The sequence below is a fragment of the Theobroma cacao genome, chromosome 2 (assembly GCF_053813885.1).
Source record: "Theobroma cacao isolate CCN51 chromosome 2, ASM5381388v1, whole genome shotgun sequence".
Lineage (NCBI taxonomy): Eukaryota > Viridiplantae > Streptophyta > Magnoliopsida > Malvales > Malvaceae > Theobroma > Theobroma cacao.
In genome coordinates this window covers 45,853,573-45,878,765 of record NC_142640.1, presented here as the reverse complement: position 1 = coordinate 45,878,765, position 25,193 = coordinate 45,853,573, and the positions used below count along the sequence as shown (strand labels likewise).

The following is a 25,193-nucleotide window of genomic DNA, read 5'->3' as shown; positions in this document are numbered from 1 at the left end:
ATGTATGCCAACAGTTGTTGTGACCACTAATAGTATATTCACATATTCTCTATAATTAGAGAGGTAATCCTGCAGGACATTACTTCAACGAGGCCACAGCGTTTATACAAATTTATATGCTGCTTATATCTAAAACTCTGCCACTAATTTATTACAAATTCACATTCCAGAATATACTTGGTTTTCTCTACATTAGTACAATCACCCCATAACGGAACTGAAGGTCAAAGCTTTTCGCTAAAGCCCCTGGGAATCATATTGCTCGTTTTCTTGTTTACTAATGTTGCTTGTTTTCAGTTCTATTTCACAAAATAATGCCCTTACCACTGTGAATCAAGATGCTAAGCACTTTAGTTCTGTGTTGCCACCAGATGGTTGCAAACTGCAGCAGAATTGATTGGATGAAGAACCCAAGTGAAGTACAAACTTTCTTTGGTGACAAAATTGTGGCTCAAACGCTGGGCAACCAATTGTCAGGAAGGATTCTGAACTAACTTTGGATGAGTAGCAGCATAGATTGAAGAGTTTATATCAGTTTTCAAGTGGGATAGAAGATGCTGTACATCTGGACGTAGACTTTCAGCAGCTCTCCCACAAAGAGCCAAGACTTCTGGCCTAGGCTTGCTGCTAGCCTGCACAGGCCCTCCCTGTCCTTCATAGTGGATGACATGATGACTGAAACATGAACAACTCCCATGTAAGTGCTTTATGGCAAAGCTAAAAGTAAAGATCAAACCTTCTACCAAGGTTGAAAGAAAAAAAACTAATACTTACAGGTAGTCAATGAGATCCATTATTTCTGATGCATCGACGGGAACTGGTGGCTGACAGTTTTTCCCAAATACATCCACCAGTATATTTAAAAGTAATGACAGAATCTGAAAGACATTTCATGAAAATAAAGCATAAGAAACCAAATCATGCGTTGTTAAATTTTAACCTGGAAAAACAATGGACTTGTTATGCTTGTTGTAGATAAATTGAAAATGTGTAAAAAATGAGTCCGCAATAAAATCATAAGGAAGACATCCAATCATCTCCATCAAATTAATTATTTTAAAATAATTACAAACATTGGGCATTACACCTTTTTTTCCGTTGTTATTAAGGGAATACTCTCAAATAGCAGAATTTGATGGTAAATCTTGTCTCTGAAACAGTTTAGATATGAATTGGTGACCTGACCACAATTTCAGCCAAGGTTTCCATTTCGTTTCTTTTCTACTAAAGATTCTATACAAACTCAAATGCTATATACCAAGCATGCCAACATCCTATTGCTGTTTTGTTTAGAACATAAGCCTTTTGCTAAATCATCAATGATTTGTTATATCTCCAAAAAGAACCTCACAATGGTTGACGTCCAACTCCCAACACTGAAACATCACGTAGACTTAGGGTTCTAAGACCTTGAGTTTTCAAAATTAATATTTTGCACCCGTCTGTGTGTGCTTCTTTCTCCAATATACTCCCATTCCACATTCTATATACTTTTTGTTTTCAGATTAATATCTGTCAAACATGCCACAACTCTAACTGCCATCCAATAAGATAAAACAATTATCATTTGTAAGGTGGAGATGGAACCAATTGAAGTGTTCTGTTTTTTCTTTTTTAGAGAAGAAACAACTTCAATTGTTTGGACATGCAACATAACACCTAATAATGCACCAGAGTGAAAAACAAGTAGACATGAAACAGGTAGATGCAATTAGAAACTACAGCTGTGCGAGCATGTTGATAAATTACCATCAAAAAACAAGTTTGCTAACTTTGAAAATCCACAGTGGAAGCCATACTATATGATGAAGTGATGGTACTTTTTATGTTCAAGATAAAACCTCCACAACCAAAAGTTTGTTCAATCTCAGGTGAGTAATACAGAAGAAAAATTAAAACAACAAAATAAAGCTGCCAGTAAAACAGAAACCTAAGTCATTTAGAGAAAAGCATTCAAAAAGATGCACAAAATTGACTGTTATACCTTGTTGAAAAGATTATGAGCATTGGCAAGTCTTGGCAATAAGGGGCCCATTATACGGAATGCTATTCTCAACATAGCAACTGATGTTACTGGCCTGAGATGTTTTATAATGTCGTGCGTTCCCTCTAACCATTCTTGTGGGAGGTTACTGAAGAAAGCATGAAGCAGGGCAACTATATTACCTGGATACAACAATAGGATAACCACATCAGAGTGCAATTCAGCATCAAATGATACGTCACCGTATTGACACTGGCACTTTTTGTTTAACTGTCCAGGAAGCTGGAATAAAGTAGAGACCTCATGATGAGACATCTAGATGTCTAAAATGTAAAATTATTGACAATGAAAAGCTGAGGGAGCACAATAGATGAATGTGACTATCATCAGTTTGACCTCCACTAGGGATGATAATATTTTATTTTCTTATTTGTTAAATGTTTATGTTTTGATAGGTAACCAATCATTAGAACCAAGCAGAAAGGTGTGAACCTAGAACGCTTGTAGCATACACAAGTCACAGTCTAGCAACAACCTTAAAGTCATTAAAAGGTGAAAGAGCAGACAGAAATTGTCCCCTTCCCCTTCCCTTTAAGAAGGTATGATGGCTAGGTTCAGGCTCAATCAACTCAAGTAAAATGAATATATTAGCCAAATGCAGAAGAGTGGGGGAGTGGGAATACAATTGTTTCTTATACTCAGATCTAACATCTCAGCAATTCATTGTGCAAAGCAACTATAAACTAAGACGACAAAGGTACTTGTGGGTTACACAACCCTAACATAAGTATGAAATACCAAATACAACACTAAAAGCCTTAATAATTCCTTAAACATTAAAATAAAAATCGAACGCATAAAAATATATAAGAACTAATAAACAGAGGTCTAATAGTTTAACCCTTCAAAAAGCATGATCCTATCTCGCATCAATATCACTATAAAGACTACATTGTTTCCCTTGCAGAATTGTTGAGGATCTGCATTGACCTTAATATCAGCATATCATTTTTGCTTGCCTCAATTAGTCCCTCCTGAGAAATTCAAGTCAGTTATCCTTTCTAACCTTGAAAAAATATTAGACACTAAATCTTCATCGATATTCTAAGAGGTAATTTTGTATACTCTGTAAACAGTTTCAGACTTAAATTATTGCAACTTTAGAAAATCTGGGAATGCTTAAAGTCAACAAGGGATATAACAAACACGAAATTGAGTTAACACTAATAATTCTCACCCAAAAAAAAAACACAGCAAGGTCAATAAAAGTCAGCACCACAAATGATACAATACCTATGGCTGTAGAGGTATTATCTTGGGAAGCCCATGTTGGATCCAACAAAGCATAGCTAACAGCAGAGTCTAGTTCACCCGGTGATCTTTGCCCATCAGTTAGCCACCAACTTTCTTTTATTATACGTGATGCCTCCATGTAAAGCTGTAAGTGAAACTCACGAGGGAGCTGCGCCAACAACAGACCACAAGCTTGGATAAATAAGCATGATAGCTGTTGGCATGTATAACCACTTCGTGAAACAAAACTAGAGGTGTTGATCCCTGAAACTGAAGGAGTTGATCTGCCTGCACTCAAGGAATCTGTGCTGCCTCCTGAAGGGGATGTTGGTAAAACTGAACCTTGCCCCAGACCACTGGAAGGTCCGTGCAGACCATTGCTGGATTGAATCAGTGTTGGTTGTATGTTAACAACAATTTGAACTAGAGATGACACAATCTGAGAAGCAGATATGGGAAGAGAGAGTATTTCTATGACAGCTGTTTCGAGAACCAGCTGAGTATATGTCCCAGGGTCCTGAATTTGATAAAATGCCTTTTGACCCTCAGAAGCATTTGCTGGCCCAGAATGAGGTGTTGGTGGTGTCCTGTTATGAGGACCACGCATTGCATTATTAGAAGCATCTCCCATTGATCCACTTCTTGAGTTGCTGTTTAATGGGGGTATTACATTATTCACAAGAGCCAACAAAAGAGTCGCAAAATATTCTAGAGGTGGGCACATTGCAGGATTTGATGAACTAATATGCTGAGGAAATGATTCGGAAAAAGGGATCTGAAACAAATTTTAAGCCAATAAGCTTCGACAGGAGAATTGTTCAAAAACCAGTAGGCATATGAGGTAAAAGGGAAAGAGCAGAGAGCTGGAAATGTAATTACCTTCCTGAGATCAAGTACATTCAATATTCGCACAATGAGCTTTCCAGGCAAATGCCCATAGAAATATGCAAGAATGTCACGAACAAATGTAAATCTTAAAGGATGGTAAGCTAAAAATGGAGAATACATCGCCAGAATCCTGTCAGCCGATTCTGTAGCATCATTCTCAATAAGTCTATAGACAATTAAGGGGATGACTGGAAGCAAACGTGCTGCAATATCGTCAAAGAATGTAGGATACCTGTGAAGCTTAGAAAGAGCAGCATTAATAATAATGCAAAACATAAATAACAAAACAGAAAATACTTAGTGACATACTCTACTGAGTATCTATCCAAGCATAGACAGAGCATACTTCCACTCCTAAACATATATTAAAAAGCTCTACCAATCATCACCTGAATAAAAATTCAGACTCTGAGTGTTTCAATTTAAAAAAAAAAAAAAAACCCACCTGTCCTTCCAGGAGAGATGATTGCCAAGGGCCTTTTGCAAATCAGTGCGCTTAAATATTGCAGTGTGAAGCCAATGCTCAGGGGAGTTACGATTCAAACAATATAAGTTCATCCTTTGTTGAAACTCTTGCCTGTCAAGTAAGCTTATCTGCAATACATAATTACATCATCAGAAGTAGAAAGAGAGCAGGATATTAATTATTTCAAAGATCTCCAAGATGACATGAAATGAATAGTCATCGAGCTAGCACTAAAGGAGCAAGAAAATATAATCAAGACAGAAGTATAAGAGTAAAAAATAGGAACAAACAAAATATTACTAGAACCTCATGAGTTCACGATAAGTTAATCTAACTCAAAGACGCTTGAGTACAATGCTACTCAGTTTTAAAAGAAAGGCCCCTCACAAAACTAAAGTTGCAGTTCAAAATTACAGACAATCAACAAAAGGAGTAAATAATGGCCTCCTAAACCAAAGTTGCAGTTATAAGATACAGATTTTCTGTAGACTGCAATCAAGAAAAGGAGTAGCCTCCGGATTAAAGATCCGAAGAGAAGGATAAAAGGCCAGTTAAATACATGTACAATACAAGACAGAAAAAAACCATTGCGCTGCTCATTGCAGCAAACTTTAGATGACCAAGTCAGTCATGACTCCTGAAAATTGAGAACAAAAATGAAACTACAACAAAGACAGGAACTTATATGAGGCCCATCGTTATGCACAATAATCAATTTTGGAGAAGTTCATATATGAACATAAGTATCATGAGAAAAGTAGAACAATATTTTAGACACGCATACCACAATACGGAGGGCATGGGGATCATCATCACGATCAATGAGTGCCAGTAGCAATATATCCAAAGGAATCAGGTCATGAGTCCAAACAAAAAAGGCAAGGTTTGCACAAGTTTTCAATAAAAGGTCCTGAAAAAGGCAAACCAGATGAAATGCTTAACAAAGGCAACAATGTAGTTAATGAAACTAACAGAGAAAAATGGCCACAAAACCTGCAAGGAATGCCCATGCTGAAGCTCCATATGAATGTGATGAAGTAATACATCAACCATTGTATAAATATTTGCTGTCACTTCTTCAGGTGAAAATTCCCTCAACACCCGTGCCTGACTCAATTTTTGCAAAAGATTACAATCTTTAACATTTAACGAAATTTTTAGGAGAAAAGGAACCATGTAGTAGCTATCAGGAAAGTAACAACATGATGATATTCAAGAGACCTTTCCAGGTCAAGAGAGAAAAGGAAAGAAAAGCATACCAGGTTTCCACTATTAATGTTTTCAGGGTGCCCTTGCATCAGTATCCATGCACCAGCACATAGATATTGCCGGTGTTGAGGAAAACTGGTTCTGATATAAGTCATAACATAATTTGGATCAGCAGATGATGAAAGAAGTTGGGTGCATTGGTTGATCACTGTTGTTTCAGACTGTAAAATAAGTACATTTTCCAATATTAGCAGCTGCTTGAAATCTAGGCAAACAAGAAACACAACAACTATTAATAACAATAAAAACATGCATTGGAACAATACATAAAATATTTCCAGAGTGAGCAACAGAACAGGAAAACCTTACAAGTTTTTATAAACTCATGAGAAAAACATATATAGCAGTGTCCCTGTATCTAAAATAATTCTGTTCACTCTCAAAGTATGACAGGAAATAAAGTTTTTTGCAAAGTGGAGTATGATGGGAAATAAGCACTCAACAATAGAATTAAAAACTGCAACTTGCAAGAATGTTTTCGCTTTGTGTTTGATTTCTACTTTTTATCTAACATTCCCTTTCATGAAATGTCTATAGATTTCTGAGACTTGTGTTATTAACCATTTCTTCCTTTTCTTCTTACACTCATCTTGCATACATACTAAGCAAGTGCCCTGTATTTTCATTAGGATCACTTTATCTGACAAAAGATATCAAATAAAACTCAAAAAAAAAGAAACATCAGTTAAACCTGTTGCCATGCTTGAATTGCCAGTCCTCTTTTGTCTATCCGTGTAATTAAGACATCACAAAGAAGAGGAGGAAAATGGCGTAGAGTTTTCTTTGACCATGTATGCTGGCTAGTTGCCAGTATTTGTTCTAACATAGTTTGAAGATAAAGTAAGTGATCAGCATCTGCAATTCCACGTGTTTTAATGGTGATGGCAAGTGTGATTATAGTTATTCGATTTAAAGTTTCTGTGAATTCAGTGGGGCCCTGCAAATATCAATTTCAAAATTTTAGCTAAATTAAGCATGGTAAAAGAGAGAACAACAAAAGTTTTTGGTTTGAGACAATAGCATCAACCTTCCCTTCCCTTTTAACTGAGAAAAAGTCTCTCAATGACAAAATCAGATTTATGCACAAGTTCTCAGCCAACCTAAAGACACGATGATCTCCCCGTTTTCCTTTTAATGCAGAAATTATTTTTGTAACATCATACATCAGAGTTTTGCATTTTCCTTGGTACCTACAAAAAAGAAAAAGTACAAATATCATATATGATATCATTAAATTGCACGGAAGAAAGACCAACTCCCAAGGCATAGCATTTGAAGCAGCCACAGTCCTAAGAGTATTGAGGATAATTTTGAGCATGATAACACCTTATCGAGTAGTGCCAAAAGGGATGATATATAAGTAAAAAGGGGCAAAGGAACAGAAACCCTAGGGAGTCAGAAAGCTCAATTCTCCAATGCAAGTTTGAAACATAGACATCTGATATCGGGAGGAGTGTATAAAGAGTTGATAACAGTTGTCATTTCTAAAACATTATCACAAACTATCACCAGTTGAGGGAAGAGGAGTATCTTTCCTGAATGCACCATGTAGAAGATCACCTGTAGAGCGGAAGCAGGCGATAGTTCACAATTTCAAGCACCAAAAGTGTCACCCCAGGCTTGCTCAATAAAGAAGCATTCCTCTGTGCCAAATGCTGCAAAAATAGCATTTTTTAAGGCAGTTTATCATTGTGTTAACAACAAACAATACCTATTTTCATAAACCCAAAAGAGAGCTAGAATAAGAACATTAAACTCAAACTTCAGTCTGCTGAAAAAATTCACACTAAACTGGAAAAATTCAAAAGTCAAGAACAAGAACTAAGCCTTTTCCCACTACATGGGATCATCTATTGATCATAACTCACCACAGTGCCTATTTATGTCATTGATGAACACTCCAATGGATTTGAAAGAAAATTCCAAAAATTAGTCCGATGACAAATTTTTTTTGAAAAAAATGGTTTAGTAAAGGGTCAATTCTTTCATCTAGCCAGTTTGTTGGTTCATGTGAAAAGCAGCCAATGATCTAGAACAGATATATTCATCTGTCATGAAAATTCAAGACACGTCAGGAAATCTGAGAAACACATATACCAATAGATGAAGTCATTGTAAGTCAAAATTTGTTTCCCAAATTAGTACAATGAGTTATTTACTTTCAGCCAGTAGCTAGATTGAGGTTAAAGGAAAAATATTAAAGAGTTTTAAGGCTTCTATTTGAAATGATAAGAAAATAACATTCAGGTGAACAACAAATTTTATACCACAGATCTAAAGAAAACTGAATGACAAAAATAATATTTCTCTACTTATAGACATCTCTTCTAACATTCTGCCTAGACTTGTGTTTTTCACAAAATAAAAGAACTAGTAACTTTGGAAGGGAAAGGAAATTACACTAAAGTGTGAACGAAATAATGAATGAGGTGCAATGAGCAGCAATCTGGTGTATGTTTCAACCATAGCAATACTAGGAACAACCTGCATCAGAGCATCAATATCAATAATAAAAAAACTGTTCCAAAACCAGTAGCGATCCAACAGTACAAGACCTGATAGAGATCATTAAGCCTACAACAAAGATCAACTACAAGAATTAGATCACACCATTTTATTTAGGATCACATCCTAAGTTGGATCAGTTAAGCAAGGTCCATCTTAATAGTTTCAGCCCATGTCTCTTTAGTCTTCCACTATCAGAATCTTGGGTTATAAAGACCATTCAGCCTAAGAGGCCAATGTCATACTTGCATGTGGAAACAAAAACAAGAACGCATTTAACCATCAATATATCTACTTCACATTCACTGAATTAGTTACGTACAGTAGTGCACCCTGCAACATCTAAGGTTTAGCTTAGAGCTGGTAGAAATTTCACAGCAAGAACACTTAAGATGAAAATCATCTAGCACTAACACACAACTCAACTTAATAAAATGAGAAAGCGGTGAGGCCGGAGGCAAGAAAGTAGGTTCATTGAAAAAATCCTCAACCAGTTTGTCATCCTAGTGAAGAGAAAGTCCACTTGAAACCAACTTTACATTGGCACGATAGAAATCCCCTTCCCCTCTCATTAACTTCCATAAACAGACATAAAGATGTAAAAAATTTATTCCATGCACAAGTTCTATACAGGCCAGAAACATCAAATCATACCTGCCCAATGAATAAAGATTCTTCCAATTGCAAGACCAACTTCAAACAAAGATTCATTGAAAAGCCAGATAGCAGTGATATCGGCAATGGACTAACTTCCTGCATCACCATTAATCTCTCATTGGGCTGTACAGTTGCAGCCGATAACAACTCTGTAGCTCCACCAGAAGATAACCAATTCATAACTGTTTCAGCAGCTGGCTGTGCCATGGTGTAGGACACAACCCAAAACATCCCAATTGATCTATCATCCATATTCATGTAATCCATCATGCGTTCCCCTAAAATAAAACAGAACATGCTAAAACTGTAAAAGATGTCCTATATTTTAGGGTCTATTCAAACAGTATGAAGCAGGTCTTGATGAATTTTACAGGCACACTCAGAAGATCTGACATGTCAATGTAATGTGACCATGTTATGATTAGTGGGTTGTAACAGTGAACAAGAAATACAAAGCAATCAACACTGTATGCAGGACAGTCACCAGCTACAAAAGATGCATATTAAATTTATTCAACTCTATAATACCATGTGCATCATATGTACCTTTGCTCACTTGTCTCCACCATTCATCTATTTGCTTCCCTTTCTGCAACTGTTCATTATTCAGATATTCTCTGGTTGTATTCAACGACCAAATGCGTAAGTTTTGACAACTGCTAATAAAATCAAGCAGGATGCTTTGGGGATTATTAGGATCAGAGCTCCTATCTTCTCTATGAAATGATAGAATCTTTTTTGTCGTCTCCACCTACCAGCAGAATTGCAAGGCCTAAGTTGAAGCAAATTTGTTCATATAACTTATTCAATCACTGACAAGTAATCAATGCAGAGAATCATAATTCTTAGGATGACAGATACACATATTTCATGAGATTATGACTAAGTGTCCCCTAATAAAAACATTCCCTCATTGTGCGTTTGAACAAGACCAAAAAATTCATCAAGGTGAATCAAACTGAATAGAAGAAACGCAACCAATTTTTCCATTTAGAAACAACCTTTCTGGAATCATTATTCAAAGCAGCCATGACATGCTCCACCCGAATGATTTGGGCAAGAAGCCAGGTCACATGATTTGTCCGAAGTATATGGTGATCACTCTCTGTAAGGCGTGAGCCCAGCTTATCGACAAAATCAACAAAATCGATACAACCACTTTTCATAAGAAAGAAGAATATATCTGAGAAGACAAGCCACTCCTGCCAGCAATTTATTTCTGCAATTAAAGAATTTTAAAAACCAGTAAAGTGTGAGAAATTCGGGAATATCTAAAAAGTCAATTCCTTCATATTCCCGCTGCTATTTTGAAGATCTGGCACTTCCAAAATAATAAAATTCGAAAGATATGTAGCATCAACAGATGCATTATAACTCATTAAAGAGTTCTAAAACAGAATTAGTAATGAAAAGCTACTGATTATTCACTCTTTTTACATTGAAAATATCAAGAGAACAAAGGAAGAATTTATTGCCTGAATTTGTCAACTTCAAAAGCTCAATAATTCTATCAATTGTTGCCTCACAAATCATATCAGAGGTAAAAACAGCACCAGGAGTAGGCACTTGAGCAGAACCTCGATAGCAAGGTGCCACAACAAGCACACGCTTCCACCAATCAGGAGAAGGAGTAGAACGAATAGCATGCCTTATACAACGCAAAGCTCTCTCCCAGTCCAAACTACCCCTCTGGATAGAAGCTGCAAGATCCTACACAAATAAAAGAAACTATCAATACAAACTTAGTAAATGCCAACCCAATATGTGTTCTTACAACCCCTACCACCATCACCCACCCCCCCCCCCCCCCCCCACCACTCTTTTTCCCAATTAAAAGAAATCAATCTGATCGCACTTAGTCCCTGTAACCCAATATATGTGTGTGTGTGCATACACATACTTCCGTTCCCTTCTGTCCCTACCTCATACACAGAAAACACATTTACATATAACAAGTCATAAATAAAGAAAAAGAACATAAAGCTTATATATACATATGTAGGCACACATACATAACATAATTATATTCACAGATAAATATATTCTTGGATTGCCACAAAACTGTGATAAGCAAAACATGCAAACAAAAACAATTTTCGACTGGAAGCTGAATTTACCAAAGAGAAGTAAACAGAAAGTACTGGAAAAATTGACAGCCTCTCCCCATTGTGTGGTAGAGATTCAGCATGAATCAAACTCGAGACTGAAATGACACATTTTAACATTTAATCTTCAGCAAGATAAAGACACTCACTAGTTAACATTTAAGAATGATGCATAAAAAAAGAAGGATAAAGTATATACAGTCATTAGGCAAGCAGACACCAAGAGAAACCAACGAAAAGGATTAAATCAGTTAACTTCCAGAAGCTTTACCGAAAAATGCAATAGGAAAAATAACATCAAACAAAACCTATGACCTCCAAAGGTTCAACCGTACTTAATCAGAAATCACAACTAATCCTTTCGAAAATGCCAATAAGTAGAAATAAGAATCCCAATTGATTCCTTAAGAAAGGGTTCATTAAACACCAGATGTCAGACCTCCTTGAGATATATGATGATATAGATCTGAAATGGCATTACTCAAAACTACATAGAGAAATTCTAAATATTGATAACAAAAATATGATGAGGAACAAAGGTTTGCCCAGATTTTTTATTCTCTCCTCTCCCTCCCCACTGACTCTATTCTCCACTAGTATACTGTATCCAAAAGGTTGGCTCTGGGCCACCTGCACAGGCTGCGTCATAAAGGTAGGGTTATCTGAAGCAGATTCTCTCCTTTATGCTTATCCTGCTGCCTGTTGACTAAGAAGAGAGCAGACACAGCAGTTACATGGAACCCCCTCCTTTCTGCTGTTGGCAGCACTTTCCTGGGCTGAGTCAGAATTTACCAAAGGGCAGGCAAAGCCCAAGATTGCTAAAGCAATAGGTCAATAGGCGGAATGACTTAAGGCTCTATAAAATCATACCATCACAGTCAGAAAAGCATGTTTCCTTCGAATAACACACCATTGGCCATCATTGACGTTCTTCATTTTATATGTAGAATAAAAAGCCATTTCTCTGGAAAGAATCTCCAAGACATAACATTGAATCACACTATTACATAACAAAGAATTATATAAACTAATATCCCTTCAATACACTACCAAAAAAGGAAACTTGATACCATCCCAAGTTTAATGAACATATACCATATTTTAGAAATTAATGAGCATTTGGAACGGTCATCACCTCTCCATGCAGTGGTTCTCCAAGCACACTTGGATATGTAATTGGTGAATACCGCAAGTTTGCCACAGCTTCAACAGAAACATTGGGAGTTGTCTGCGACAAAATCCGATGAGTTCCAAATGTGGGGCAATGAAGGTGTTGGTCTAACATTTGCATATGCACAGCCATCATATCTCTCCTCCTATGGATTTCCAAGATAAGTGTAAACAATGCTTCATCATCTGGGATGTTTTCTATAAACTGCAATCCACTTCGAAGTAATTCATAAAACGGCACTCGGCATTTATCTTCCTCAACCAACAGCCAAATTACATCCAAACAACTGTGTAGCCATTCAATTAGAGCCTTGTCTGGTCTCCAGGTCTTTCCATCACATTCCTCACTCCCCTGTTGTCTTTGATCCCAATTAACCAGCCAATTCAGCATATGGCAGAAAATTTCAGCTTGAGTCACTGGTTTCAAACTACATTCAAGCCCAGTTAAAATGATCTTGCAACATAGCTGACGTAAACTGCTTATAGCATTATCTCTTATAGATGAATTCATTCTAGTTGTAGACGGTTGACCATTGCTGGAAATATCAGATGATTTTACAGGGGATAAAGTTGCACCAGGTAATGGTTCAATTGTAGATTGGGCTGGAGACCCAATACCATGAACTGAAGTTAACGTAGAGACAGGATTAGAGGACTGAAAGCTAGAAGTATTAGTGATTACGCTAGTAGATGGCATCATCCCAGACTGTGATAAACTTGTTGTCGATACAGAAGGCACTCCCTGACTCCCTTGACCTGCTGGCACTTCTGCAGAGGAAACTGAAGAAAGAAGTGCTGGCAAAAGGGTATCCCAATTGATGTAGCCTATATTGCACAAGCTACGTAAAGCAAAAAGAAGAAACTCTGCCCGTGGTGCATGACTACAACACTGAATAACCAAAGATATTAGAACAGATTCTGTCACAGACCGCAACTGATCTTGATCCTGACAAGAATGGCACAGCATCAACAAATAAAAGTATAGTTGAGAATCATCAATATTTAAAAATTCATGGTCACAGAGTAATTGAGGTACCATTTGCTTGTTACCACTACTACTAGCTTTTCGTTTTTACATTCAGATAGAAATGCAAACAATATCTTTAAAGTAAAATAGAAATGCATGATTTTACTTTTCTTTAGATTAATTATGTTATAATTGCATCACATTTTTCTCTTTTGTTAATTTTGCTTTTCATCATCTGCTTTTGCTCTACAGCAAGTAGAGAAAGTAATAACCAGGCGGAGCTCAAATAAAACAGCAGCAAAAACTAAAAAACAAAAGGAAAAAGAGACATTTGATGCTAAAACAATGGGGAAAACTTACACCAAACTGAGTCTGAAGTTGCTCAAAATCTAACAGGAACTGCTCGTTTCGAGGAGGAAGCTCTCTGTTAAGAGCTAGCACACGCTTTTGGGTTTTGTTCCTGAATTTTAAGTTAATTATTATAAACAATCGATTAAACCTACATCAAAATTAAAAAACGAGACTTACGGCAGTTCTCGAATAGAATCATCAGCTTTTTGGTGGCTACTTCTCTGCAAACCAAATTGAAAAAAAAATTACTACTACGTTTTATTGGAGAAATTTAAAGAGGAAAAAAAAAGAAAAAGAATTATTACTCCTAGATAGAGATTGAAGAGATCGGTAATGGCAGCTCGGGCAGGGTGGAACTGGTAGGCCCGGGAATTTGCAGCAGCTGCCACTGATCTCGGGGTTTGATCCATGTTTTCCTTTTCGTTTTTTTTTTTTTTTTCTATTTTCAATTCATTTTCGGAAGCTAGGTTTTTGAAACTCTGGTAGTATTAATATATCGTCTGTGTGAGACCAACTGATTCACTCGTAGAACGGTCGATGACGAGACAGGGAAGTGGAGGGTGCTCCACGTCAAACTAAGACACCAATCAATACGGTAGAGGAGTCGGGTCGGGTACGGTTCATTTTGGTCCTTTTTTTTTTTTTTAAATTCAGTATTAAGGATGAAGAAAATTGAAAATTTTAGCCAGGGAAAAATTGAAAACTAAAACACCAATCGCTAGAGGAGTCACTTGAGTCTTTTTTTTTTTTTTTCCTTCAGTTTATAGTTTAAATCTTTGAGGGATTTTTTTTTTTTAATTTACTGAAATTGGTGACGGTGAGATTAAAAATTTTGATACCATAAAATTTAAAATTATAAGGATGAAATTGATTAAATTAAGCATGTAAAGTTGGTGGTAAGGTATGATTGGTGAGAGAGAAAATGATCATTAAAAATATTAGATGTAAAGTTGAATATTATTTAATTTTATCAATATTTATTAAGCTAATAAATTTTTTAAATAAATCACTTTTATCATATGAAATGTCAAAATATGAAATGTGTGAAAAGTTGGCAAAATATGATATTAATTAGGGTAAAATACTGACACCAAATTTTAACGAAAATTTCACACATGTTTATTAATATGAAAAATAAATAGTTCATCCCAAAAATTATTTTTCGTTATATACGTAAATCTAGTCGTTAGGATTTTGTTGATATTTTCGTTAATTTGTTAATATAATAATATTTTTACCCTTCATTAATTTTAAAAATTACACAATATATAAATTTTTATTTTTATTTTTAAAATTTTTTCTTATTAAAAAATTATTTTCTCTCTTATTTTTTTCTCTTAAAGGTCGGCGGCACTCCCATCACTAGTCAACTACCTCTTAGTAGGGGGAGCCAATCTAGTGCTCCCATGGCTTGAAGAGCACCAGATCTAGTGCTCTTTTGGGAAAATTCGACAGAATCTGACGGAATTTAACATTTCACAATTAGATTCGACTATGGAGTGGTTAGTTAGTGTCCACCGGTAGACTTGAGAAAAAGAAAAAAAGTGAAAAAAAAAATTATATTTTAGACATTTTATGTTTAAATATTAACGTCATTTAAACGATTGGGACGAAATGTCTATTTTAAAAATTAATTGATCCACGTGCTATTATGATTAAAAGTTAAAGGCGTTGGAATATTTTACCTATTATTTAAGTTGATTAAAAATAAAAAATTTGACTTGACTTTAATACTTGCTTGAATTCAATATGATTTTAAAAGATATCAACATGAATAACTTGAGTCTAAAATAACTTAAATAAAATTGATTTCTAAAACTTGAAAATTTTGATTAAAAAAATTAAATTTAAAATAATTTATATTTTTCAATTTGCTTGAATTTTTTTATTGATTATTTTAATAAATATTATAGCTTATTTACAAATTATAATTTTTCCTCAATTTAGACTGAAAGGAAAAAAGAAATGAGAAAAAAAGTTATGTTTGTATTATTTTTTGGTCAAAGCATTTATTTTTGTCAATTTAGTCTCTATATTCAAAGTTTGGTTAATTTAGCCACTCGATTTTAAAAATTATAACAATTTAATTCCTTTTCTAACATCATTCAATTTTACCGTTAGAGGTGTTGACATCAACACGGATGCAACGCTAATGTGACAAATTTACTAATGTGATAATGCCACATGACACTACATGATGACATAGTAGTGTTACGTGGAATTGACATGATAATGTGGCAGTGTCATATGACACTAACATGATAACGTGATAGCCTCATATGGTAATACTGACTGGTAAATCGAGAAAAAATTTTCTAAAAAAAATCTATATCACGTTATAGGAATTAAATTGAATAAAAATATATAATATAAGGATTAAATTGAATAAAATTGAGATGTTTAGATATTAAATTAAAAAAATATTTAAAAATTACAAATCTTTAAGTAAATGATACATATACTTAATATTAAATCAAATGTTTATGTGTAAAAGATTTATGGTGTTAAAAAATATATATATATATAATATTTTCTTTTTGATTATTTGATTTCATTATATGTTTATTAATTTATTTTCTTTATAAAAATTAAGTTTGAATTTCTTTTTTATAAAAAACATATTTCAATATTTTATAAACTTATGTTTATATTATTCAAGATTCTATTACACTAAAATCATGAAGTTTGAAATGTTGGCGTAATTGTAGACCTATTGGCATTTTCTTAATCTTCCATCAAAATGCCAAAGAAGTTGGAGTCAATGTTAGGGAAACATTTTAATTAAAGGCCGCAACCTTCCGTAATGGACCACTGACGGTCCATCATCAATCATTTATTATTAACAATTACATATTTTTAGTCAAGAAAGAATTATTAATTTAATTTATGGAGTTTACTCATTGTGGATCTTATTAGATTATTCTGAACCATTGTTAGCTTTTGAAATACAAACTAAGCTCATCTTTTATGACCCTTGATCAAAACATATACAAAAAATGTTAGAATGATAATGTTAATTTAGAAAAAAAATAATAAATATGTTTTTTTTGTAGGGTTTGGTGATTGAAGAAAAATATTTATAAGGTTTTTTTTTTATACAGGTAACATTAAAAAATAAAAAAATTATTTATAAGGTTAATTTGTGGGTTTAATGAATTTTGTGGTCTCTTTGGTCTCCAATCTCAATCAAATTTTTGTGATTTTTTGTTAATTGTCAAATTGAAATCATAGCTAGAATCAAGCTTTTGGCTTTTGGCATTACTAATTTAAATTTAATTATAAGGTAAACAAAATAATTAGAAGGCAAGAAATATTTTTTTAAGTACTCAAAATCACAATGTTAAATGATATGATTTCTTGGCAAATTATTTTGACTTTAAAGTATTTAATGGGCTTACTCTGGTTTCATACATATATTAAAAAAGGCAATTAAATCTTTTTGCTTCCTTTTATTAATGGATTATGAAATAATCTCATTAAAAATAATATCAAATTAAAAAAAGTGATAATGATTTTAATCATGATATTTATAAAAATAACTGTATAAAATATTGAATTTGTTTTATAGAATGAGAATTTAAATTTAATTTTTGCAACAAAGATAAATTAATATATGGAATCAAATAATCAAGTAAGGAAATAGTTATATATATTTTTAACATTATAAATTTTTTATATTTAAACATTTGGCTTATTAATAAGGATATATATCATTTACTTAAAAATTTATATTTTTTAATTTTTTTCAATTTAGTCTCCAAATACCTTAATTTTGTTTAATTTAGTATATATACTATACATTTTTGTTTAATTTAATTCTTATAACGTGGTACAAATATTTAAAAAAAAAATTCTTAATTTGCCACGTTAGTATTATCACATGGCACTACTACATTACTATGTCAAATCCACATGAGAGTGTCACGTCATCATTACTACCATATGGCTCTATAACCTCAACAAATGTGTCATGCCAACACTACATCAGTGCTAATGTTATCACTTTTAACGATAAAATTGATGATGTTAGAAGAGAAACTAAATTGTTTTAATTTTTAAAATTAAAAAATTAAATTGATAAAATTTTAAATATAGAGATTAAATTGATAAAAATGTATGGATACATAAACTATTTGGATACTTTAATTGTTATTTTTTAATCACATTTCACTAAATTTATAACAATCCTCCTTTACTGTTGATGATCGTTTGTTAGAATTTAATTAGTATGGATACCATGTTCCTCGTGTGAATTGGTTAGCTAATTATATGGAGTTTTTAAATGGAATTTGACGCGTCTTGTTTAATGACGATATTGTTGTATGTTTCCCAAAATGGTAAGTTATTCTACTCCCTTATATCAAAATAAAAAATTTAAAAACAAAATAAAAAGATTGGAATCCAAATCCTCATTTATATAAATTATAAATTTCATTAAGGAGTATTCTAAAGATACTCTTTAAAATTACTATATTATAAGTAATACATTTTCTCAATGTATTAGAATTTATTGCATTAATTATTAATTATTACATATAATATGAGAATAATATGATAAATCCAATATAAATATATAATAGACAAAATTTTTGGTTAAAAAAAATCGTATGTGGATAGCTTATTTTTCTGACATATTTAGGTTATAAACAATTGTTAGTTGTCTATTAATTAATGTCAAATTTTAATTTTGGTATTAAAAGATTAAATTTATTGCTTTTAATTATTTTCATTTGTGCATTTTACACGTTTAATACAAATTCAAATTAGATATTAGGTAAGAATTTTTAATTGTTAGCTTAAAGAAACATATAAACGACTATTTAATGTGTTGAAATTCAAGTTTAAAAATAATATTGTCACTTGAAACATAATTGCCTAGCATAACTCAAACAAAAAAATTATAATACTAAAATTTGCATTAATTACATTACTTTCTTTTCGGATTGTTTTATGCAACATTTAATGACTATTATTATTATTATTATTATATTAATTTGTTTTATTGGCAGTTACTTTTAATTTGTTTTTTTTATTTGATTTTACTAACTCTTTATTATAATCAATTACTGAAATCATATATTAATATTTTGACACCATATCCCGTTTTTTAATAAAAATTTCTATTTTGAAAGTTCAATTCATTCATCAATAAGTAAAGCACCATTATTTCTTCCATAAATAAAGTTTTGTGTTATGATTGATATATGAATTTTTATGTTTTGCTTATTTTGAAGTTTAATGTAATTATTAATATTTGATAAATGTAAGCTCAATGGATTATTTGGTTTCTGAAAAGATTTATTTTTTTGTCATTATTAATTTATTGTTCTAATTCAATTTCAAAATTGCATCTTTCATCAATTTATTATTTTTTCTTCCTGTCATTATCACCTTTTATCTAAATGGAACAATTTTTACGTTAGTGCAAATTTTTATTTTAACATATTCACTTTTGTTTTAACTATATTTTTCATTTGAATGTTTGAATTTTTTAATAAAATTTAATATGCCTTGTCATATATATATATATATATAATATTCATTATTATGTTAAGAATGTTTATTTGTGAGTTTATATATTTATACTTTTATAATTATCCTGTAAATCACATGTATTAATATAATAATATTATAATTAACTTTAAAAATATCTTTAAGACATCTTTTAGCAACACTCTTAATTTATATATTTAACCAGGCCTGTGTGACTTTGGTGATATAATAAAGGAACACATACAACAATTTGAAAGTTACAATACATACTCGACAATTCGAATAATTGACTGAATCTTAAGTGTATATATATATATATTTAAAAAAAAAAAATTAAAATTAAATAAAATAAAAAAAGTTTCACATGACCGTTAAATAGCAAAATAAATATGACTCTAGCAATCTTGTATTTTTTCTTATGGTATTCTTAACAAAAAAAGAAAAAGAAAAAGTATTCTCTCTAGCCTCTCCCACATAAATAGCAACACCGTTGAAACAGAAAATCTCTCAAATAATTCATTTGATCGTTCCCATAAATGGGTTTATACATTACCAAAGTAGGCTGGCAAGTGGCAATGGCATATCTTGTGAAGAGAATTTTCTCGGCAACCAAACAGCTGCAAAAGATATGTTGGTTGCTGTCCCCGTTTAGCCAATGCTCCCCTCGGTGGGGTTTTTTCCAGTTACACAAGCAAACAAATGAAAAAACAGAGAATTATTAAATAAAGAAATGAATGAAAGATCTGCGGGATTATGACCGTTGAGTCCAATCTACCACGCCACGTCAGCAATGAGACAGTACCCTCCTCGTAGACTGTGACTCTTGCTCTGCATTAACACTGACCCCAAAAAACACAACACAGACAGCACGAACACATAAATCTTTAAAAAACACTTGGAATAGCTAAAAAAAAAAAGAATTAAAGAAAATTGAGAGCCCGATGTGTACTCTGATGTGGTAGGCTTCATTCTTACGGCACACAGTATTTAAATCTGGACCGTCGGATTTCTGACACAAAAAATCTGAACAATCTATCTAGGCTAGTAATAGAACTTTAATTAGTACAAAGTAACAAAAACTTCTCTTTCCTTACAACGAAACTAAAACCCACCCCCCCACTTCTCTCTCCTTACAGTTCCAGTTCAGCACTTGTTTCTATTTCTACTTCCAAACCTCAAAAGCAGCTGCCTTTTCTCTTTCTCTTTCTCTTTCTCTTTCACTTTGTCTGTCTCTTCCCTCATCTATCTCCGTTTTGCTTTTTGGTGAGTTCTTTTGTGCCTGAACTGAATAGCTTTGTATGGTTTTGAAAGATTGAAGCTTTACTTGCTCAAATGGCTATTTTCCTGCTGCTTTTGCTTTTACTTGTCTCTGCTGTTGCTGGTGATGAAGGTAAGTTTCTTTGAAGCTATGGTTACTACCCTTAGGCTCAGCTGTTTTTTATATGCTTATTTTTGTGGGTATCACTGCTTATCTCTGTAAAAACTATGTTTTCTCTTTGTAGTTTCTCTGTAACTCATTGCTATTTCTCTTTTCATTTGTTCTTTCAATGATGGGTTGTGTTTTTTTTTTTTTCTCGGTGTTTTGAATAAGCTTTCTCTTTGCCTCTTGCTTCTGTCAATATAGTCTCTCTTAGTACTTTCTTACTTCTGCATTTGATGCTTCCTTGTGTGCATTAATATGTTTCTGCATAAAATTTGTCTCTACACTTTGTGGGTACTATAACTACTGTTTCACATCTTTTGCTATGGTCTCTGTTTTCCAGTTAAGTTGAATGGCGGTACAAATTTTGGATTTTTAAAAATTTGAGCTGACTATAAGTGTTGTCATTTCGATTTTCTTGTTTGGTTCTGTGGGCCATTAATCTCTTTGTGTTGTTTGAAATCACAATCTTACTTTACCTTTTTTTATCATAAACTTTTCTGCGGAAACTGGAAATTATGATGGTTGGAGAGAGACAGAGAGAGAATGGTCTTTCCCTTTGGGTATTAACTCTGTTCCTGTCAAAGCAGAAACCTCTGTGGAAAAGTCTTTCCCTTTGTTGGAAACTCGTCTCATCTTTCCTCTCCCCATCTTTAATGGGAATCTCAACTGTAATGCGTCCCAGCTCATGTGGCGTCCTTTACCCTTCTAAAGTACATTGGCATCCTAGGAAATGTACATTGGAGGGTAGTATTGTCATCTTAATGGTAGAAAGACAACATCCTGCGTAGTTGGTCCCGTATATTTTATGCTGAGACCCATCAACTCCCTGAACCGTTTCTTATAATGAACTACTTTTAATATAGAATCTTGGATACAGACCCAACTGTTGGGTGTTCTAGTGGTCAAGTGAGTAATCAATTCATGTGCTTTAGTATTATTTATGATGGATGGTGATGCCATGTTATGTCTGATATCTCCTTCTATGTTGACTTAAATTGTTAAGAGAATTATACTGAAAAAAAAAATTATTATAATATACCATATCAAAGCTACATAGTTTAGCTGATGTTAGCTTTCAATCGGAGCCTCGAGAAATGAACAAGTATGGGAGTGTTGTGCTGCTTATGTGGTGTGATATTTTACCCACCTTCCAGCTACTCTTATTTAATTATACCTTTTTCTTCCAAGTATAACAGTTTGCGTCTGTTTCTCTGCTTCCACTAAGAAAGCAACCACCTGAAAATGACTTTGGAACCTTTGAGTCAAAACTTACTGCTGAATGGGATTTTGGGATTGAACTAAGAGATTATATTTGTCCTAAAGTAAAATGAATTGATGAAATTGATCTTTATCTATTTGAAGTGTGGAACTGACCTTCAACTTTAAGTAGAAGCCTTAAAGATGCTGCTTGAATGTGATGAAATCCTTCTAGCGGCTGAAATGATTAGCTGAAAGAAATTAGAGATTCCCAGTTTTAAAAGTTTCTATCCTGCTAAATGGAACGATTGAACTGTTATTCTTGATGACGTGTTCCCTAATGCAGTGATGCTACTGCATTATTGTGCCATTATAATGTTTATAGGATTTATAAAATCTGTTTGCTTTATCAATCTTTTTCCTCTTTAGTTATCACTGGCCATAGATGCCCATAATAGTTTTTACTACTTTTGTTGTACCGTCTTGTATGTCCCAGACAGAAGAGGAATAAAGAGAAAACCAGATCTAGCCAGGAAGATATTTGAATTATTATCCTACATTGGAGCTTTCCAAGAGAAGATAGATTTTCTAATGTCTTCGTGCTATGATTAACCCAGAGCTACGTTTTGAACTTATGCTGATAAGCAGCTATATTTGTTATCAAACTGACCATTTGAAGCTACTTTGTAGTTTGAACCCTTAATCTGGTGTTCCCTATGAAATTTAACATCTATTGATGAAGGCTAATGATATGATCAACAATGTTTCTTTTGGGATTGAACTGCATTTCTCTGTAGTTAATTGAGTTAATGATAATTAAATTTCTGCATCTTAGTTGTTTAAATCATATTTGCAACACGCATTCCTTTTCTTCTTCTCCCTATTTTTCTATGTGCTTTAATTATATAAATTTCCTTTGGTTTAGCCTATTGTTTGCATACATGGTAATTTTTTATGCAATTGCTGTGGTCATTTGACATTGTCAATCGTTATCAAGAAGGAAGACCTTTCTTATTTCGTGGATCAGACACTTCTCTTAACATCTGCCTGTGGATCGCTCTCTGCAGATGCCTTTGTTGGTGTGAACATTGGTACAGACTTATCTGACATGCCCAGCCCTACTCAAGTGGTGGCCCTTCTCAAGGCTCAGAGTATCAAATATGTCAGGCTTTATGATGCTGATCGAGCCATGCTCCTTGCACTTGCCAACACAGGCATCCAGGTGACTGTCTCTGTCCCCAATGATCAACTCCTTGGCATTGGTCAGTCAAATGCCACTGCCGCCAACTGGGTGGCTCGCAATGTTATAGCCCATGCCCCTGCCACCAACATCACGGCAATAGCTGTTGGATCTGAAGTTCTAACTGCACTCCCAAATGCTGCTCCAGTCCTAGTTTCTGCCTTAAAGTTTATCCACTCTGCCCTTGTTGCTTCTAATCTTGATGGTCAAATCAAAGTCTCTACTCCACATTCTTCTTCAATTATTCTGGACTCTTTTCCACCTTCTCAAGCCTTCTTTAATCGCTCATGGGACCCAGTCATGGTTCCATTGCTAAAATTTTTGCAGTCTACAGGGTCGTACCTTATGCTCAATGTATATCCATATTATGATTACATGCAATCAAATGGAGTGATCCCATTGGACTATGCACTTTTCCGTCCCCTCCCTCCTAATAAAGAAGCTGTGGATGCTAACACACTCTTGCATTACACTAATGTCTTTGATGCTGTAGTTGATGCAGCATATTTTGCAATGTCTTATTTAAACTTCACCAAAATTCCAATTGTAGTGACTGAGACTGGTTGGCCTTCTAAGGGTGATTCATCTGAGCCTGATGCAACACTTGAAAATGCTAATACATACAACAGTAACTTGATCAGGCATGTTCTTAACAACACCGGAACTCCTAAACACCCCAGGATTGCAGTTAGTACTTACATCTATGAGCTTTACAATGAGGATTTGAGACCTGGGTCAGTTTCAGAAAAAAATTGGGGGCTATTTGATGCCAATGGTATACCAGTTTATATCTTACACTTGACAGGTGCTGGTACTGTGTTGGCGAATGACACTACAAACCAAACTTTCTGTGTTGCAAAGGAGGGTGCTGATCCGAAGATGTTACAGGCAGCACTTGATTGGGCTTGTGGACCAGGGAAAGTTGAGTGCTCACCTTTGTTGCAGGGGCATCCATGTTATGAGCCTGATAATGTGGTTTCCCATTCAACATATGCTTTCAATGCGTATTTCCAGCAGATGGCCAAGTCTCCTGGGACCTGTGATTTCAAGGGGGTGGCTACCATCACTACAACTGATCCAAGTAAGTGACTATGATATTGGTTCTTATAAGAACCTAGATATTAGAATTTTTTTCATTTTATTATTTTATTTTGAGAACTGATGAGATGACAACATTAGCAGTTAATGCTGCCAAAAGTCTTGATGGTACATTTACTGGTATATGAATAATCAGTGTTACGTACTGCTAATTTGGCTTTTTCAAGACATGGTGGAAACTCTGAGTCTAATTGGAATTAATTGAGGTGGCTTTTAATCTACATTCAAAGTACAATAACATGATGGACTTGTGGTGTTATTCAATTTTTAGCTGAGAACATGATTACTAGATTGCATTCAGTCATTTCTCACATCAAAAAGAAGAGGCACGTGAAGGAAGTTAGCAGTTAATGTTTTTGTGTTTTAGTAGCATCTATAACTTGCTAATGTTGTCCATTGGTGCAGGTCATGGTTCGTGTTTATTTCCTGGAAGGTATGCACTGATGCTCCTAGATATTACTACTTGTTCTTCAAGCCAGATTATGATGCATATATGATGGCCATATAGAAATCTGCTGACATGACTTTATAATTTCGTCTGTAGTATTGGAAAAAATGGCACCATAACCAATGGCACATCACTGGCTCCTTCGTCAAACTCCACAAGTTCAGGCTGCGCATCACAATATTTCTATGGAACTGGTTCTTTCACAACCTCTGTGATAATAGCTGTTTTACTTATGAGTGCTGTTTTCTTGTAGAACTTATTTGTATTTGCCCTTCGGTCTTTAACACCATTGAAAAATTTAAATTTCGGGAAATTGGATTCCATTTCTGTTGGAATACTTGCAGCATACCCAGTTTTGTTTCTCCTAGAGGAGTTGAGTTGCAGGGTGGCAAATTTGACTGAACATATGAATAGCAAGTAGTTTTAAGATGAATTGGGTTCATTGTCATTGGATTTTGTACAAACAAGCCAAGGAATATTCAAAATTGTTGCTGTGTAGGTGTAGCTATCTTGTTGAGGTTGGGCTTGTATTCTTTATACTGGATTTGCAGTGTCCTTTTTGATTTGTGGTTTTAATTATTATTTCATCAAGATATCTCGTTGAGCTACTCCGTAAATGTCTGTTTAAATATGGAGTTC

The 25,193-nt window shown here is 33.9% G+C and overlaps 2 protein-coding genes across 2 annotated transcripts; one reads left to right on the top strand and one right to left on the bottom strand.

The window, feature by feature from the left end:
* Positions 1 to 14: 14 nt before the first annotated feature.
* LOC18609855 (mediator of RNA polymerase II transcription subunit) lies at positions 15 to 14,237 on the bottom strand. The gene is made up of 21 exons (XM_007045178.3): positions 13,961 to 14,237; positions 13,833 to 13,876; positions 13,665 to 13,764; positions 12,303 to 13,283; positions 10,538 to 10,772; positions 10,064 to 10,281; positions 9,609 to 9,813; positions 9,060 to 9,340; positions 8,301 to 8,384; positions 7,461 to 7,555; positions 6,928 to 7,090; positions 6,592 to 6,837; positions 5,891 to 6,061; positions 5,625 to 5,738; positions 5,416 to 5,541; positions 4,611 to 4,759; positions 4,157 to 4,397; positions 3,278 to 4,052; positions 1,985 to 2,166; positions 775 to 878; positions 15 to 675 (listed from the first exon to the last, which is right to left on the bottom strand). The coding sequence occupies exons 1-21, from the start codon at positions 14,063 to 14,065 to the stop codon at positions 474 to 476; spliced, it is 4,821 nt and encodes a 1,606-aa protein (XP_007045240.2). The 5' UTR covers positions 14,066 to 14,237; the 3' UTR covers positions 15 to 473.
* A 6,026-nt stretch (positions 14,238 to 20,263) lies between these two features.
* Positions 20,264 to 25,162, top strand: LOC18609854 (O-Glycosyl hydrolases family 17 protein). The gene is made up of 4 exons (XM_007045177.3): positions 20,264 to 20,538; positions 22,836 to 24,089; positions 24,512 to 24,539; positions 24,651 to 25,162. The coding sequence occupies exons 1-4, from the start codon at positions 20,481 to 20,483 to the stop codon at positions 24,805 to 24,807; spliced, it is 1,497 nt and encodes a 498-aa protein (XP_007045239.2). The 5' UTR covers positions 20,264 to 20,480; the 3' UTR covers positions 24,808 to 25,162.
* Positions 25,163 to 25,193: the final 31 nt, after the last annotated feature.

Excerpts from the sequence above, each read along its gene's own strand:
- LOC18609855 (XM_007045178.3), bottom strand. The coding sequence starts at position 14,065 with ATGGATCAAACCCCGAGATCAGTGGCAGCTGCTGCAAATTCCCGGGCC. Across the intron at positions 9,814-10,063 it reads TGAATAATGATTCCAGAAAG|GTGGAGACGACAAAAAAGAT; the intron begins GTTGTTTCTAAA and ends TTCTGCTGGTAG. Across the intron at positions 676-774 it reads ATGGATCTCATTGACTACCT|TCATCATGTCATCCACTATG; the intron begins GTAAGTATTAGT and ends TTCATGTTTCAG.
- LOC18609854 (XM_007045177.3), top strand. The coding sequence starts at position 20,481 with ATGGCTATTTTCCTGCTGCTTTTGCTTTTACTTGTCTCTGCTGTTGCT. Across the intron at positions 20,539-22,835 it reads TGCTGTTGCTGGTGATGAAG|ATGCCTTTGTTGGTGTGAAC; the intron begins GTAAGTTTCTTT and ends CGCTCTCTGCAG. Across the intron at positions 24,090-24,511 it reads CATCACTACAACTGATCCAA|GTCATGGTTCGTGTTTATTT; the intron begins GTAAGTGACTAT and ends CCATTGGTGCAG.